Source organism: Pristiophorus japonicus, chromosome 2 (assembly GCF_044704955.1).
Source record: "Pristiophorus japonicus isolate sPriJap1 chromosome 2, sPriJap1.hap1, whole genome shotgun sequence".
Classification (NCBI taxonomy): Eukaryota; Metazoa; Chordata; class Chondrichthyes; family Pristiophoridae; genus Pristiophorus; species Pristiophorus japonicus.
Genome location: NC_091978.1, coordinates 83,659,653 through 83,674,909, shown reverse-complemented (window position 1 = coordinate 83,674,909; position 15,257 = coordinate 83,659,653). Strand labels below are relative to the sequence as shown.

The 15,257-nt window shown below is 43.6% G+C and overlaps 1 protein-coding gene across 1 annotated transcript in view; it reads right to left on the bottom strand.

Annotated features, from left to right (window-relative positions):
* The window catches only part of celf4 (CUGBP, Elav-like family member 4), a 1,192,896-nt gene that overhangs the window by 93,900 nt on the left and 1,083,739 nt on the right, over positions 1–15,257 (bottom strand). Inside the window, exon 7 of the mRNA XM_070862469.1 lies at positions 7,857–8,004. Within this exon, the coding sequence (XP_070718570.1) occupies positions 7,857–8,004 (148 nt within the window). The remainder of the gene's footprint in view (positions 1–7,856; positions 8,005–15,257) is intronic.

Here is a 15,257-nt window from a genome sequence, read left to right as displayed (position 1 = left end):
TCAAAACTGACTGACTTGCTGAGTATTTCAAGCATTTCCTGTTTTACTTTCAGGTTTCCAGCATCTGCCGTCTTTTGCTATTTTTCTGCTGACTGGAAATGCGGAGTGTTGTGGGGGATTGTTTCTTTCTGAAAATTGTAGGAACATTCCAATTTTTTCAGACAGTTTAAAGCTCTAATTTGCTGTTTCCCTCTCCTGCTCGTCCTTAGTCATATATTCAAGGATTATCATATTTAGCTACTACTAACTTAGCGCTAGGAACCAAACCATTGAATAGACAATCAGAACTTCCGAATTTGCATAATCTCTCTTTGTCTCCCCATTATCTCAATCATTGCTGCTGATACCAATGCACTGGAATGAACTACAGGTTGAACCTCTCTTATCCAGGACTCCCTTATCCGGCACCACCCCTCGTCCAGCTGCCGGGTGGTGCATGCGCAGAACGCGTCCAGTTAAAATCCTGCTGTTGAGATAAGAGTGTTACCACTAGGCCAAGCTAACATAAGTTAATTGCTCCAAACACCACCACAAATGCAATTTAAAAAAACTAACGTGGTTTTCCCCACTGCATCGGTTGGTAAGTGCACAACATGGAGTAAGTAGTAGACCAGAGAGCTTCCAGGTTTAGTCTCTTTTCTGTGCACAGTTAGCTGATGCCGCCGACACTTCTTGGGGCCTGCCGACCTCCTCCCCTCCCAAGACCCCGCCCCCCCACCACCACCAGGCTGATGACCTACCCTCATCCGGCAAAATCTCTCATTTGGCACAGGCCAGGTCCTGATGGTGCTGGATAAGGGAATTTCAACCTGTATTGGGATTTTCATTCACCACAGAGCAATGCATGTTCTTGAAAGCAAATTATTGAGAGTGGAAGTATCTCAAGAAGTTCTGTGATTTCTGCAATCCTAAAAGTAAATGACCAGGAATCTCCTCAAATGAGGTAACCGGCAAGTTATGCAGAAATTAATGCTGAACTTGTGTCACAATTTACACTAAAATTTCCTGAGAATTTTATTAGCATATGCTGGAACGTAGAAACTAGTGTAAAGCAGAAATTAGCATAAACAATTGGGGCCTGAGAAAACTACAAACTTACGCCATATTCCTTCTTCAAGCATGAAAATTCAGGCCATTTAACTGTCATTCATTAGGCACAGCATGTTTAAAAGCATGAAAGCTTTTAAATGTTTAATCTGACTCATAATGACAAAGGCATGGATGAGGGTTTCAGCGGGAAATAGGTTGAGGTGGGTGATATTATGTAGGTGAAAGTAAGCACCTTTGAGATAGAGAAGATATGGGGTTAGAAGCTCAACTCGGGGCGCATAAAACACGGAGGCTGAAAACAGCCTGGTACAACCTTAGGCAGTGACTCAGAGAGGGATGAAATTGGTGACTAGGGCATGGAGCTTGTAGCAGAGCCTTTAGTTGGAAAAATTACAGTTTATCCAAGACTGGATGTCGGAAAAGCAGACTGACAGAGAGAGGCAGTGGAGGTGTGGGGAGATGTCGAGCTGGGTATGGTCAGCATACATGTTGAATAGACCCCATTTCTGCGGATGATGTGGAAAAGGGGCAACATGTAGATAATGAAGAGGAGGAGGTCAAGGAAGGATGATTAGAGGTCTAATCATCAGTGCAGAGGAAGAGAAGACATTTCTGGAGATGCTTTGGGTACAATTCAATAGGTAGGAGTGTAATCAAATGCGGGCCGTCTCATCGAGCTGGACAATGGAGGAGAGACATTGGAAGCAGACGGTCAATAGTGTCAAAAACTGCTGAGAGGTCGAGCAGTCTGAGGATAGATAATGCATCATGGTCACAGTCATAGAAAATGCCATGTGTGACTTAGGGCTATTTTGGTGCTGTAGCTGACTGGAAAGATTCAAACAGGGAGTTGCTGGAAAGATGTGCATGAATTTGGGAGGGAATAACACATTTGAGGTGTTTGCAAGGAAAGAATAGTTGGGAGTGGGAGGATGGTGATGATGTTTTGAAAGGGAGGAGGGCAGTACCTGAGGAGAGGGAACCATTGACAATGCAAGTAACATGGGGGCCAGGAAGGGAAATTGGGTGGTTATGAGTTTATTGGGAATGGGGACACGGTGCGTCTCATCGATGAAATGAGCTGAGAGAGGGCATGTGGGGAAATGGAAGGGAAGCTAGAGAGGGGGAGAGAATCCCACAGGTTTAGTGCTAGGACAGGGAGGAGCCGGAGAGAACATTCGGCTTGCTGAACATGGGAAAGGGCAGGAAGCGACAGAGTTGGCTGAACAGATGGTCTCAGTAATAGTGACACAGAAGGTCATAAGGTTTTTGCACTTGTTATTGGTGGTGAAGATGGAGGAGGCAGAGGACAGGATTTAAGGAGATGGTTGGTAGTGGAGAAAAGAAGCCGAGAGTTATTTTTACTCTCCAGGATGATCCTCGAGAAGTGAGGCCCTTTAGCACTTCATGTGGTCCAGCCAGATCTGCTGCTGGATGGCTATGCCAGCCATATGCCAGGGGCAGGTACAGAAGGAAGTGTGATTGGAAGAGCGTAAGGGGATATGGACAGTGAGAAGTCTAGGGACGTTTTCAGGGATGGCATTGTGAGTAATCAAGCCTGTAGAAACAAAGAATTTGCATTTATATAGCACCTTGCACCTTCTGAGGACTTCACAAAGCACTTCACAACCAATTAATTTCTTTCAAAATGTAGCCGCAGTTGTAATGTAGGCAAGTGGAAGTAGAGAGCCCACAGGAGATTGCAAGATCAAGGGCGTGATTCTGAACATGGGTAAGGAAGTTTATATGAAGGGAGAGGCTTAGGGAGTAAAGGAGGGCAATGAATTCAGAAAAGAAAAGGCAAAGTTAACCAAGATAGAGATTAAAATTGTTGAGGACAAGAAGTCGCACAGTGCAGAGGTTAAGGAAGTAAAGGAGGGAGAATATCTTGCAGAGAAACTCAGGGTGGAGCTTGGCAGCTGAAAAGTAAATATTCTTAAAAATTTGACCTACAAAGATAATTGCCCTACTTGAAGAGGAGCTGGCTAATGACTAAGAATGCTTCCAAGTTGTCACTTACATTATTTAAATACCTCCAAACTAGTACTTATTTTCGCTTCCATTCTGTCTGCACTTTTACAGCATGCGTGAGTCTTAATTATCACAAAATGTGCTCTGTGCTTAACGCAATCATAGTTGATGCCAACTCGTCTGTAGTCAAAAGGACTTTAATAACATCCTGCATGAAGCCAAGAATGATTGTGTCTCTGAAATGAGGTGCTTTCCATCTGACTGACAGAGTGCTCAATTAGCAGATGGTTAAAGAAAAATTTGGCAAAAATTCAATGTACTGCAAATAACAAAAAGTATCCAATTTTTTAGCATCCAATCTTTCCCTCAGGCAGAGTCACAATTTCTCTTGAATCTGTGAAAGAATGCTTTGCATTCAGGTTTTGTTTTCTGTTCCCGATATTTTATTGCTTGGCCTCCGCCTTGGCTTTTGTTGTGGTGCAGTTCTACAGGTGCCAGTAGCCCTTGCCCAAGTGACCATTGTTCATGCGTGAGCCCAGACAGTGTCGGCAGGTTATTTTACCATGGAGTGCATCACAGGGAAGCCGGATCCTGTTCTCACCTGCTGTCCGCACCCGTTCAGCAGAGTTCGCTGAGATGGGAATCCCAGCTGGTTTGTCTCCTTCCCACTACAAGGCTGCCACGGCCAATTGTAAAACCCCAAATGCTGTCCCAGTTGAGGTCAGCTACCTCAGTTCCGACAGGAGGATTGAATCTTGTACCTTCTTGATTGATATGACTCAGTAGCATATCCGGCAGTGCATTTACCCACTTTCATCAGAGGTGCCAGCATTAGTTGTTTTTTCCCAATAATTTTATGAAATAATGTCAGATTATTGATTTCTGCATGCTGTGCAATTTGTGTTTATAGTGAAATTCAGCAGCATTTCCCCCATGGGTTTCTAAAAAAAATAGAATAATTGGAAGTAATACACAAACAACTAAGATTAAATAAATCTGCTTGAAATTGCATTTATGCTTTAGGATGTTGTGAGGTAAAGATTACTGTAATAAATACAAAGTGAGCCATGCCTTTACATTAAGATCTGTCAGTTAGTCATCAAGGTGGGGAAGGTGGGAAAGAGAGGAGGAGGTATGTGAAGAGATAGGTGTCACTGGGGGAGTGAGTGAGTGAGGGACTGGGGGAGTGAGTGAGTGAGGGACTGGGGGAGTGAGTGAGGGACTGGGGGAGTGAGTGAGTGAGGGAGGGTGAGTGAGTGAGGGACTGGGGAGGGGGAGTGAGTGAGGGACTGGGGGAGTGAGTGAGGGACTGGGGAGGGAGTGAGTGAGTGAGGGACTGGGGAGGGAGTGAGTGAGTGAGGGACTGGGGAGGGAGTGAGGGACTGGGGGAGGGAGTGAGTGAGGGTGAGTGAGTGAGTGACTGGGGGAGTGAGTGAGTGAGTGACCGGGGGAGGGTGAGTGAGTGAGGGACTGGGGGAGGGTGAGTGAGTGACGGACTGGGGGAGGGTGAGTGAGTGAGGGACTGGGGGAGGGTGAGTGAGTGAGGGACTGGGGGAGGGTGAGTGAGGGACTGGGGGAGTGAGTGAGTGAGAGACTGGGGGAGTGAGTGAGTGAGGGACTGGGGGAGGGACGGGGGGAGGAGGCAGTGAGGGAGAGTGTCACCTGGAGAGATGGGGGGAGAGAGAGAGAGAGAGATGGAGGGAGAGAGAGAGAGATGGGGGGGAGAGAGAGAGAGAAATGGGGGCGGGGGGAGGGAGAGAGAGAGAAATGGGGGCGGGGGGAGGGAGAGAGAGAGAAATGGGGGCGGGGGCAAAGAGAGGGTGAGATGGGGGGAGGAGAGGGAGAGATGGGGGGAGGAGAGAGAGAGAGAGATGAGATGAGGGGAGTGAGAGAGAGAGATGTGGGGGGAAAGAGAGAGGGGGGGCGGTGGGATGGTGGAGTGGATTCATGAAGGGGAAATCATGTTTAACTAATTTACTGTAATTCTTTGAGGATATAACGAGCTTGGTGGATAGAGGTGTACCGATGGATGTGGTGTATTTAGATTTCCAAAAGGCATTCGATAAGGTCCCACACAAGGTTACTGCAGAAGATAAAGGTACGCGGGGTCAGTGGAAATGTATTAGCATGGATAGAGAATTGGCTGGCGAATAGAAAGCAGAGAGTCGGGATAAATGGGTCCTTTTCGGGTTGGAAATCGGTGGTTCGTGGTGTGCCACAGGGATCGGTGCTGGGACCACAACTGTTTACAATATACATAGATGACCTGGAAGAGGGGACAGAGTGTAGAGCAACAAAATTTGCAGATGACACAAAGATTAGTGGGAAAGCGGGTTGTGTAGAGGACACAGAGAGGCTGCAAAGAGATTTGGATAGGTTAAGCGAATGGGCTAAGGTTTGGCAGATGGAATACAATGTCGGAAAGTGTGAGGTCATCCACCTTGGGGGAAAAAAAAACAGTAAAAGGGAATATTATTTGAATGAAGAGAAATTACAACATGCTGAGGTGCAGAAGGACCTGGGGATCCTTGTGCATGAATCCCAAAAAGTTAGTTTGCAGGTCCAGCAGGTAATCAGGAAGGCGAATGGAATGTTGGCCTTCATTGCGAGAGGGATGGAGTACAAATGCAGGGAGGTCCTGCTGCAACTGTACAGGGTATTAGTGAGGCCGCACCTGGAGTACTGCATGCAGTTTTGGTCACCTTACTTAAGGAAGGATATACTAGCTTTGGAGGGGGTACAGAGACGATTCACTAGGCTGATTCCGGAGATGAGGGGGTTACCTTATGATGATAGATTGAGCAGACTGGGTCTTTACTCGTTGGAGTTCAGAAGGATGAGGGGTGATCTTATCGAAACATTTAAAATCATGAAAGGGATAGACAAGATAGAGGCAGAGAGGTTGTTTCCACTGGTCGGGGAGACTAGAACTAGGGGGCACAGCCTCAAAATACGGGGGAGCCAATTTAAAACCGAGTTGAGAAGGAATTTCTTCTCCCAGAGGGTTGTGAATCTGTGGAATTCTCTGCCCAAGGAAGCAGTTGAGGCTAGCTCATTGAATGTATTCAAGTCACAGATAGATAGATTTTTAACCAATAAGGGAATTAAGGGTTATGGGGAGCGGGCGGGTAAGTGGAGCTGAGTCCACGGCCAGATCAGCCATGATCTTGTTGAATGGCGGAGCAGGCTCGAGGCGCTAGATGGCCTACTCCTGTTCCTCATTCTTATGTTCTTATGTTCTTATGAAAGAGCTATACATTGATAATGTACTGGTAGTAAGAAGCAGGACTTCTGTTGCAATGGTCTAGTATGAACCTGCAGCTTTGCTCAAGAAGAAAGGGTCATGTGGTGCTTATATGTCACTAGTCTCTGCTTGAGCGCCACTCTCAGGCCATTCAGTCCAACCAGTCCATGACGACATTTATGCTCCATTTGAGCTTCTTCCCATCTTTCCTCATCTAACTCTATTAATATAACCCTCTATTCCCTTCTCCCTCATAATCTTGTCTAGCCTGCCCTTAAATGCAAATATACTATTCGCTTCAAGCACTCCCTGTGGTAGCAAGTTCCACATTCTCACCACCTTTTGGATAAAAAAGTTTCTTCTGAATTTCCTATTGGATTTCTTAGTGACTATCTCATATTGGTGGCCTCTAGTTATGCTCTTCCCCACAAGTGGAAACATTCTCTCTGTATCCACTCTATCAAAATCTTTCATAATTTTAAAGACCTCTATTAGCTTACCCCTCAGGCTTCTTTTTTCAAGAGAAAAGAGACCTTGTGGAATGAAGTATGTGGTAAGGTAAAGGAGGCAAATAGCTCTGAATAATGCTGTGATGGGGATTGTATGTTTGGATAGATGAGCTAAACTGGCCCATATGATCTTCCTCAAACCTATCTGCCTGCGATCTTGAGAGAAAGTTATTGTTTAGTTTTAATGCCTTGCATTGAAGTTATATTAAGGCATATCCAGAGTTTGTTAAATTGACTGGACTCTGTGTAGAAGATACCCAAAGGCTGTGGGGGAGTGAAAGGAAATATAGCAAACAATGGGGCTGAAATTGGTGAAGGCCCCCACCTATTCAAGTGCCGCCCAAAGATCGGTACTTCGGGCAGGGTTTTCATCAAAAAGATCCTTGAAATGGCGGCAGGCGGAAAAAGAGGGACTTATGCCATCAATCTGGGCGGCAACCGGCGGGAGCTCCCAATCTCGGTGGCAAAGGCGCTTGCCGCCCAAATGCCGCCAAGGCTGGAGTCAAAGACCTGAAAAAGAAATCATCAAAAAAACAACATCCAAAGACCTTCAGGGGATGCCATCCAGGTAAGTTGCTGTAAAGAAAAAAATTAAAAAATGTTTACTAACCTTTTTTTTCAGCTCTTCATACACACCGTCGGGGATAGAACAGCCTCCAGCCTTCCCCTTGCTGGCGCCGACTCCCGCCTGTATCAATATGGCATCTCGGCGGGCAGGAGGTCAGTTGCGCCACTTGGCCGTCTGCTGACGTCAGTGGGCAGTTCCCGGCGGTTCTTCCCTCCCGCCCGCTCCACACCAAATGGAAATTGGCACTGGGCGCAACTTCAAGAAGCAAGTGGGCGGAACTGGGCAGCAGTCGACGGCAGTGGGCGGTAAGGCCATCAATTTCGGGCCCAATGAATGTTAATATTCCCATTAAAAATAGATTTTATTACAGCATTCATTTATTTTAAGTCTCCAAAAGTTATTAAACATTTCAGTTAGTAGGATTTGGCCATTTATAGCTACTGACGTGTTTTGAACATGATGATAGGAGCCTAATTCTTATCAAGTACTCCGTTGGTACCACTGCCACACATACCTGATGTTGGTGTCATAGGTGTAGCTGCCAGTCCATTCATGTTCAAGGCTGCCATCTGTTGCATCTGTGCCGCTGCAAACGCTGCCATCGGGTTCAGGTAACCTCCCTGGGCAACTGATGCCATTATTGTTGCTTGCTGCTGCATCAACTATAAAAAAAAAAGGAAGGTTTATTCTAGTTTTTCTTTATTTTTTTACTTCTATAAAATCACTGCAATAATCCTAAAGGAAAACACAATTTAGCCACATCATTGTGGTGCGTTTGGTAATGCGTTTGTTTCTGCATTGGCTTTTATTGACCGTAAGTCCTTATTGTTTTTCGGCATTATTTTGACACAATGGGGCCTAAATTTGATCGTACCCAATAAAGGACGCAAAATGATCGGTGTACTGGCCTCGCACACCAGAAGGCCTGAGGACCACTCTAAATTTGTACTTGGGCTTCTCTGGAATAAATCCGGCGAGCTGAGGGTGCCAAAAGGATCCGGGCTCTTTGAATTTCTGCTGGTTCGTATGCTGATCCAGCTCGTAGGCAAGTCCATGAGAGAGGGGCGAGGAAATTGGGAAGGGGGTGAGTATGGGCCGATGGTGGCCGCAGTATTAATGTGGAGGCAGGAGGAGCATTATGGTCCATCAAGTTCACCTTCAACCATCCTGGTAGTCGCATGATGCAACAATAATGGAGTTGTTGACTGATCATGGCAATCAATCTCTATCAATTAGTCTACAACAGACTCAACCTTGAGGCAAGCAAAGCCACCTAAGTAATGAAACGCTTAGTTTTAAAGTCACCAGTTTCTCTCAAACTTACTAGACTCTCAATAGTTCCTGTCTCAGATTTCTCATATACTGCATCCCAAAATATTAGTTTCTGAAAGAAATCTAACTAATTTACATTATCTAGTGACTTTAGAATCTGAAAAACAACAATCATATCACCTCTCAACTTTCCCTTCTCCAGTGGAAACATACCCAATTTACACAATAGCTCCTCATAATCCAATCCCTCCATCCTCTCAATCATTCTGCTTACCCACTTCTGTATCCTCTCAATAGCTGCAATATCCTTTTTGTATTGTGGCAACCAAAACTGTACACTGTATACCAAGTACGGTTGCATCAGTGATTTGTAAAGTGGCAGGATTATCTCACCATTGCGGCTCAATATTGGCCTTTTAATGCATATCAACATTTGATTTGCTTTACTCGCTGCCAACGAGCATTGTTAGTTTCAATTTGCTGTCAATCAGGAGCCCCAGATCTTTTTAATTTCCAAACATATAATTTTCTTTCCATTTAAATAATATTCCCTTCCTGAATGTTTTGTCCTCCTGTGAAGCACTTTGCATTTCTCTACATTGAATTTCATCTGCCTTTGTCGGTGCAATTCCCAGGTATATTCAAATCCAACTGTAGCTTATCCTGCTCAGCTTTGCAGTCTATCACTTTCATTCGCTTTGTATTAGCTGCAAATTTAGCCACTGTGCTTGTGACTCCCCAGCTCCAGATTATTTATGAAGATGTTATAAAATAGAGGTCCCAAAACCAATCCCTGCGGAACCCCATTGGTAACATTTCCCCAGCATGATGACATTCCCTGTACCACCACTCTCTGGGTTTTATAGATCAACCAATTACATAACCATTATAAGATATTTCCCTTGAATTCTGCCTTTTTTATAGTTAATATCAAATTTTCCAGAGAAATTGTATCAAAGGCCTTAGTGAAATCTAAATATACAACATGCACTGCCTTACCCTTATCCTTTGTCACACCCTCAAACAAAACCAGTAGATTTGATTGACAAGATTTCCTGCAAATTTTCTCCCTTAGTTCCTTAGGAATCCTCAGATACCTCTCATCAGGCTCCTGAGATTTATTTACCATAAATTTGCATAGCTGTTCAGCAACCATGCAACGCCTTGAAGTTCCTTTACGGATCAAATAAGTTACTGGTCTCCTCCATAGTAAAAACTGAGGTTAGAAACTAATTTAACACTTCTGCAGCCTCTGCAGCATCAGTATGTCATGTTCTCACAGGCTCCCACCTTCAGTGGCCCCACTCCATCCCTCATTTCCCTTGTTCTCCTCATATAACTTCAAAACTGTTGATTATTTTCCACTAAATAATTTTTATGATTCATTAAATCGTAATATAATATTTGATTATTATTCCCCACAGAGCTCTAAGCTGTATCTAAACTAAAATTTAAAATAGGAACAAGGAACAACTGAGAGTCACTAAAAGTGTCCAGGTATCTTTAATCTATAGCGAATGAATAATATGGTAGAATATACTATTTTGGCATTTTGTCCTCGATCAGTATGTCATTCTGTAGCATAACAAACTATTTTAGATTGACAGAATCCAACCCTGATATAGATCAGTCTTTAAAGCTTTATTGTATTATGTTTATCACATTGACACACACAGGTAAGTTATAATGCTGGATATCCTGTTGATTTTGAAGAGTATGTTATACTTATCATCATAGGCAGTCCCTCGTATCGAGGATGACTTGCCTCCACGCCAAAAAGGGATGAGTTCACAGGTGTGTCTATGAAGGACCTAATATTCCAAGTCCTGAACTACATGTTGAAGGGTGGAAGATGCCTGTGCATGGAATTTTTTAACGTGTGGTGGTCGTTGCACACCAGCAACCACATGGGCTTGACAGAGCTGGGTCTTGGTCCAGTGGCAAGGGTTAACCAAGACGACTGGAGACCAGCTCTGCTGCATGGACCTAGTGCGTACACATATCAGTGTGGGTTAGCCTGTGCTGCCCCTGGGCCCAAGCCTCTACTGGGCCCCGATCACGTCGCTCCACGGTCTCTCGTCACTCCTGCGCCCAACCTCGCTGCTCCCGCTGTACCTGCCCACGCTCCAATCATCGACCTGGATCTTGGTGACGTCCAATCCAGTCGCCCTCTTCACAGATGTCGTTCTCCATCACGCGCAGTACCTTGAAGAGATATGCTCCTTTGAAGACCCCGACCCGCTGAAGGTCCTTGCAGGTTGGGGCCACCACGCCAAATGCCGAGTCGGGCTGCACGCTACTCCTTTGCCCTGATCTGCTAGGACCATCAGCAGGTCGGAGCCTTTAAAGGAGCATCATGCGGCCCGACCCAACATTGCTATACTGCAGGATGTCTCCCTGGCATCAATCACAATGCTACACGACAGGATATTGCATTGATCTAAAATAGTGTGTCATACTGTAGGATATTTATATTAGAAACATAGAAACATAGAAACATAGAAAATAGGTGCAGGAGTAGGCCATTCGGCCCTTCGAGCCTGCACCACCATTCAGTGAGTTCATGGCTGAACATGCAACTTCAGTACCCCATTCCTGCTTTCTCGCCATACCCCTTGATCCCCCTAGTATAAGGACTACATCGAATTCCTTTTTGAATATATTTAGTGAATTGGCCTCAACAACTTTCTGTGGTAGAGAATTCCACAGGTTCACCACTCTCTGGGTGAAGACGTTTCTCCTCATCTCGGTCCTAAATGGCTTACCCCTTATCCTTAGACTGTGACCCCTGGTTCTGGACTTCCCCAACATTGGGAACATTCTTCCTGCATCTAACCTGTCTAAACCCGTCAGAATATTGATCTAAATCAGTAGGTTATACTACATAATATTCTGTTGATCTACTGCCAGATATTACATTGACCCAGAATAGTATGTTGTACTGTATGATATTACATCAATCTACAACAATATGTTATGTTGCAGCATATTATATTGATCTAGAACAGCATATTATACTGCAGGATGTAATATTGTTCTAGAAAATGTCATACTGTATGATATTATATTGATTACAGCTGTACATGTACTACAAAATACGGTATAAGATTGATCGAGTATTATGTTGCTCTAGAGTAGTAAGATATAATACAGCATATTATATTGATCCAGAGTAGTAAGATATATTTATCTAACAGAATATGCTATACTGCAAATCTTATTGATCGAGAATATGTTGTATTGCCAGATATTACATTGACCTATAACCTCATATAAGGAATTTTCTGTTGTTTTCATAAAATTTCCCCTCATGTATATATACACAAGAAAGAACTTCTACTGATGGGTTGTATTTATATAGCACATTTCATATCCTCAGACACCCAAAAGCACTTCACAATCAATGAAATACTTTTGAAGTGTAGTCACTGTTTTAATGTAGGGAAATATATAAAGAATTTATAGCAAACAAAATGTTTATTATGACATTAAGGAACATTCAGCAGTCAAATTAGTTAGGAATAGCATGGTTGATGGCACACATTACTGTTAAATAACGTCAAGAGGAAACTGAAAGAAATACAGAACTGTAAATAGTAACCTGTCAATTCTAGTTACACTCAGACTGGTAGATGAAACATTAAGCAGAAATGATGTCCATCTTTTGTGATATGGGTGTGAGAAGGGAAATCTGGACCCAGGTTGAGAACTGGCATTGTTTATCTTACTGGACTTCACAAGAATTACATTTGCTCCCATCTTAGCTTAAAGTCCCCCAAATGTTTCTTAAATAATTCCAGGAAATGCCTCTTGTACTACTGTTATGGTTTAATTTGAAGTTGTTTTCAAAATGTATCTTTTCTATACTATTTACTGACTGGTATGCCTTTATGAGATCCTGGCTTTGTTGCCTCCTTTTCAAGCTGAAAAATTAAAGTTTCTCCAGTCTTTCCTCCTATCTTATCCCTCTGACTTTTCTTCTTATATGCAATGTCTGTTTCTATCAAATATCACTGGCCATTATTACACCTACTTACATATTCTTTCTAAGTCAATGTTGGGTCCACTTGTCTCTTTAGATTCAAACAACATCACTAAAACAAATTATCTGGTCATTTATCTCATTGCTATTTGTGGGACCTTGCTGTATGCAAATTGGTTGTTGCATTTCACTACATTAAACAGTTATATGTTTAATTGTACAGCTTATTTTTGTTTTACTGTATTTCCTCTACTGAATGTTTCCAGAAAGTAATCATTTAATATATTCAAAATTTTAATACATTTTCAGTGTTAACCTCTTTTTTTATCCTTAAGGGATTTCAATTTTTTTAAGAGCATAAGAAATAGGAGCAGGAGTAGGCCATACTGCCCCTAGAGGCTGCCCCGCCATTCAATAAGATCATGGCTGATCTGGTCTTGGCCTCAACCCCACTTTCCCACCCTATCCCCATATCCCTGGATTCCCTTAGTGCCCAGAAATTCATCGATCCCAGTCTTGAATATACTCAATGACTGAGTATCAACAAACCTCTGGGGTAGAGATTTTCAAAGATTCACAAATCTCTGAATAAAAACATTTCTCCTCATCTCAGTGCTAAATGACCAACTACTTATCCCGAGACTATAACCCCTAAATCTGGACTCTCGAGTCAAAGCGCTTTACAGCCAATTAAGTATTTTTGGAGTGTAGTCACTGTTGTAACGTGGGAAACGCAGCAGCCAATTTGCGCACAGCAAGCTCCCACAAACAGCAATGTGATAATGACCAGATAAACTGTTTCTGTTATGTTGATTGAGTGATAAATACTGGCCAGGACACCTGGGATAACTCCCCTGCCTCTCAGCATCTATCCTGCCAAGCCCTCTAAGAATTTTATACGTTTCAATGAGAACAGCTCTCATTCTTCTAAACTCCAGAGAATATAGGCCCATTCTACTAAATCTCTCCTCATAGGACAGCCCTGTCATCCCAGGAATCAATCTTGTATGTCCTTAAAGCACTTACCTTCATCTAAAGTTTTCTACTCCTGCTGCTCTATTTAAGTTCTTCCATCATTGCCTTGAAGTTGGCCCTCTTAAAGTTGCACACCTGTTTACTGATTTATCTTAGACTGAGATCATGTAAAATTTAATCATGGTAACTGTCAGCAATGGATGTTACTACATCCATTCCCATTGTGCCAACTGGGTCACTTGATATATGGGTTGATATGTGGGTTAGTTCTCATGGAATCGCTAATAGTGGTTCAGATCGCAGTTTTGTGTTATATTTACTAGCTTATTTGGGCATTCCAAGTTTATATTAGGGCAGTTAAAACACCTCATTGGTATGGTCTTTTAATCTCTTAGCAAACTGTCCTTTTTGTTTTGACCTAGTGGCCTAGAGCAAACGCCTAGAATTATCTTTGCTCTCTTTACAATGTATAGTCAGACTTTCCAGTTGGAAAGCTTATGTTTTACCAATGAGCCTGCTCTCTTTACCTCCCAGATGTCCCTGGCAGAGAACTCCGAATAATGCATAAATAGCTGACAATGTTAATGGTGCAACTATCAAGATACTCTTTCTTTACTTTTGGTCTGTAGCAGGAATGCTACAACAGTTTGCAAATGTTCAAAATCAAAACCTCCAAACCATGCATGCTTAATCCATTGAATAAGTTATACAGTTATGATCTAAATAGTTATTCAGACTGGCAAAACAGAAATAACATAATAAAATTATGAAACAAAACGGCGCCTGTCAGAATTTTCTTTCACAAACCCCTCCTCACTTCTTTTATTAAAGCCTCAAATGGCTTGATGCCCTTCATGGGATCATTCCTTACATTCCTATTGGCCAGTATTTTTAAGAAAACAAACTTTTTTAACATGGATATGAGTTATAATGTATATCCTGTGCTTAGAAAGTAAGTGCTAATGTAAACATTATGATAAAAAATGTAATAGTGCAGAACGACATCTGACTTGAGGTCACCACTAATAAGGATACAATGCAATGGGAGGGGCATTCCCTAGCAGAGTGCTGACACACACAAACCAACTCATAGGGCCCAAATTTGGTCCTCTGGTTTTTTCGGCGCACATACCTGAGGTGCGCTGACTTTCTGCTCCCAAAATGTAGCTCTGTATTCTCCCCGTTCTGTGGCCTCTCCCATGGCTTGGTGCGGTGTGGTCTATGCATTAGGGGGCGGAGCTAGGGCCGTGTGCGAAAAACTGCCGGCAGCTCATTGCATGCGCACTGGAGGTTTTGCACATGCGCAGCAGCTCCTGCCCCCAGCCGGAGTTCCCTCAGAGAAGTCTTCGGAGTAGTCCTCGGAGAAGTCCCTCGGAGAAGTCCAGTCCAGTCCTCGGAGAAGTCCCTCGGAAAAGTTCAGTCCTCAGAGCAGTCCAGTCCTCGGAGAAGTCCCTCGGAGAGAGAGTCAGTGCGCTCTCCCACCCCTAGCCGAAGGGCTTGCCGGTGCATTCTCGAGTCAGTGCGTTCTCCCGCCCCTATCCCTGGCTGAGTGGCCTCCCGCACCAGCCGGCCCGGTCCGCTAACTTCCCCGGCAAGGTAGGTCTTAAGTTTTATTTTTTATTTATTGATGGTCGTGCTTTGTTTTGATGGGGGGTGGGGGGGGGGAAGGAGGAGGAGAGTTTTGAT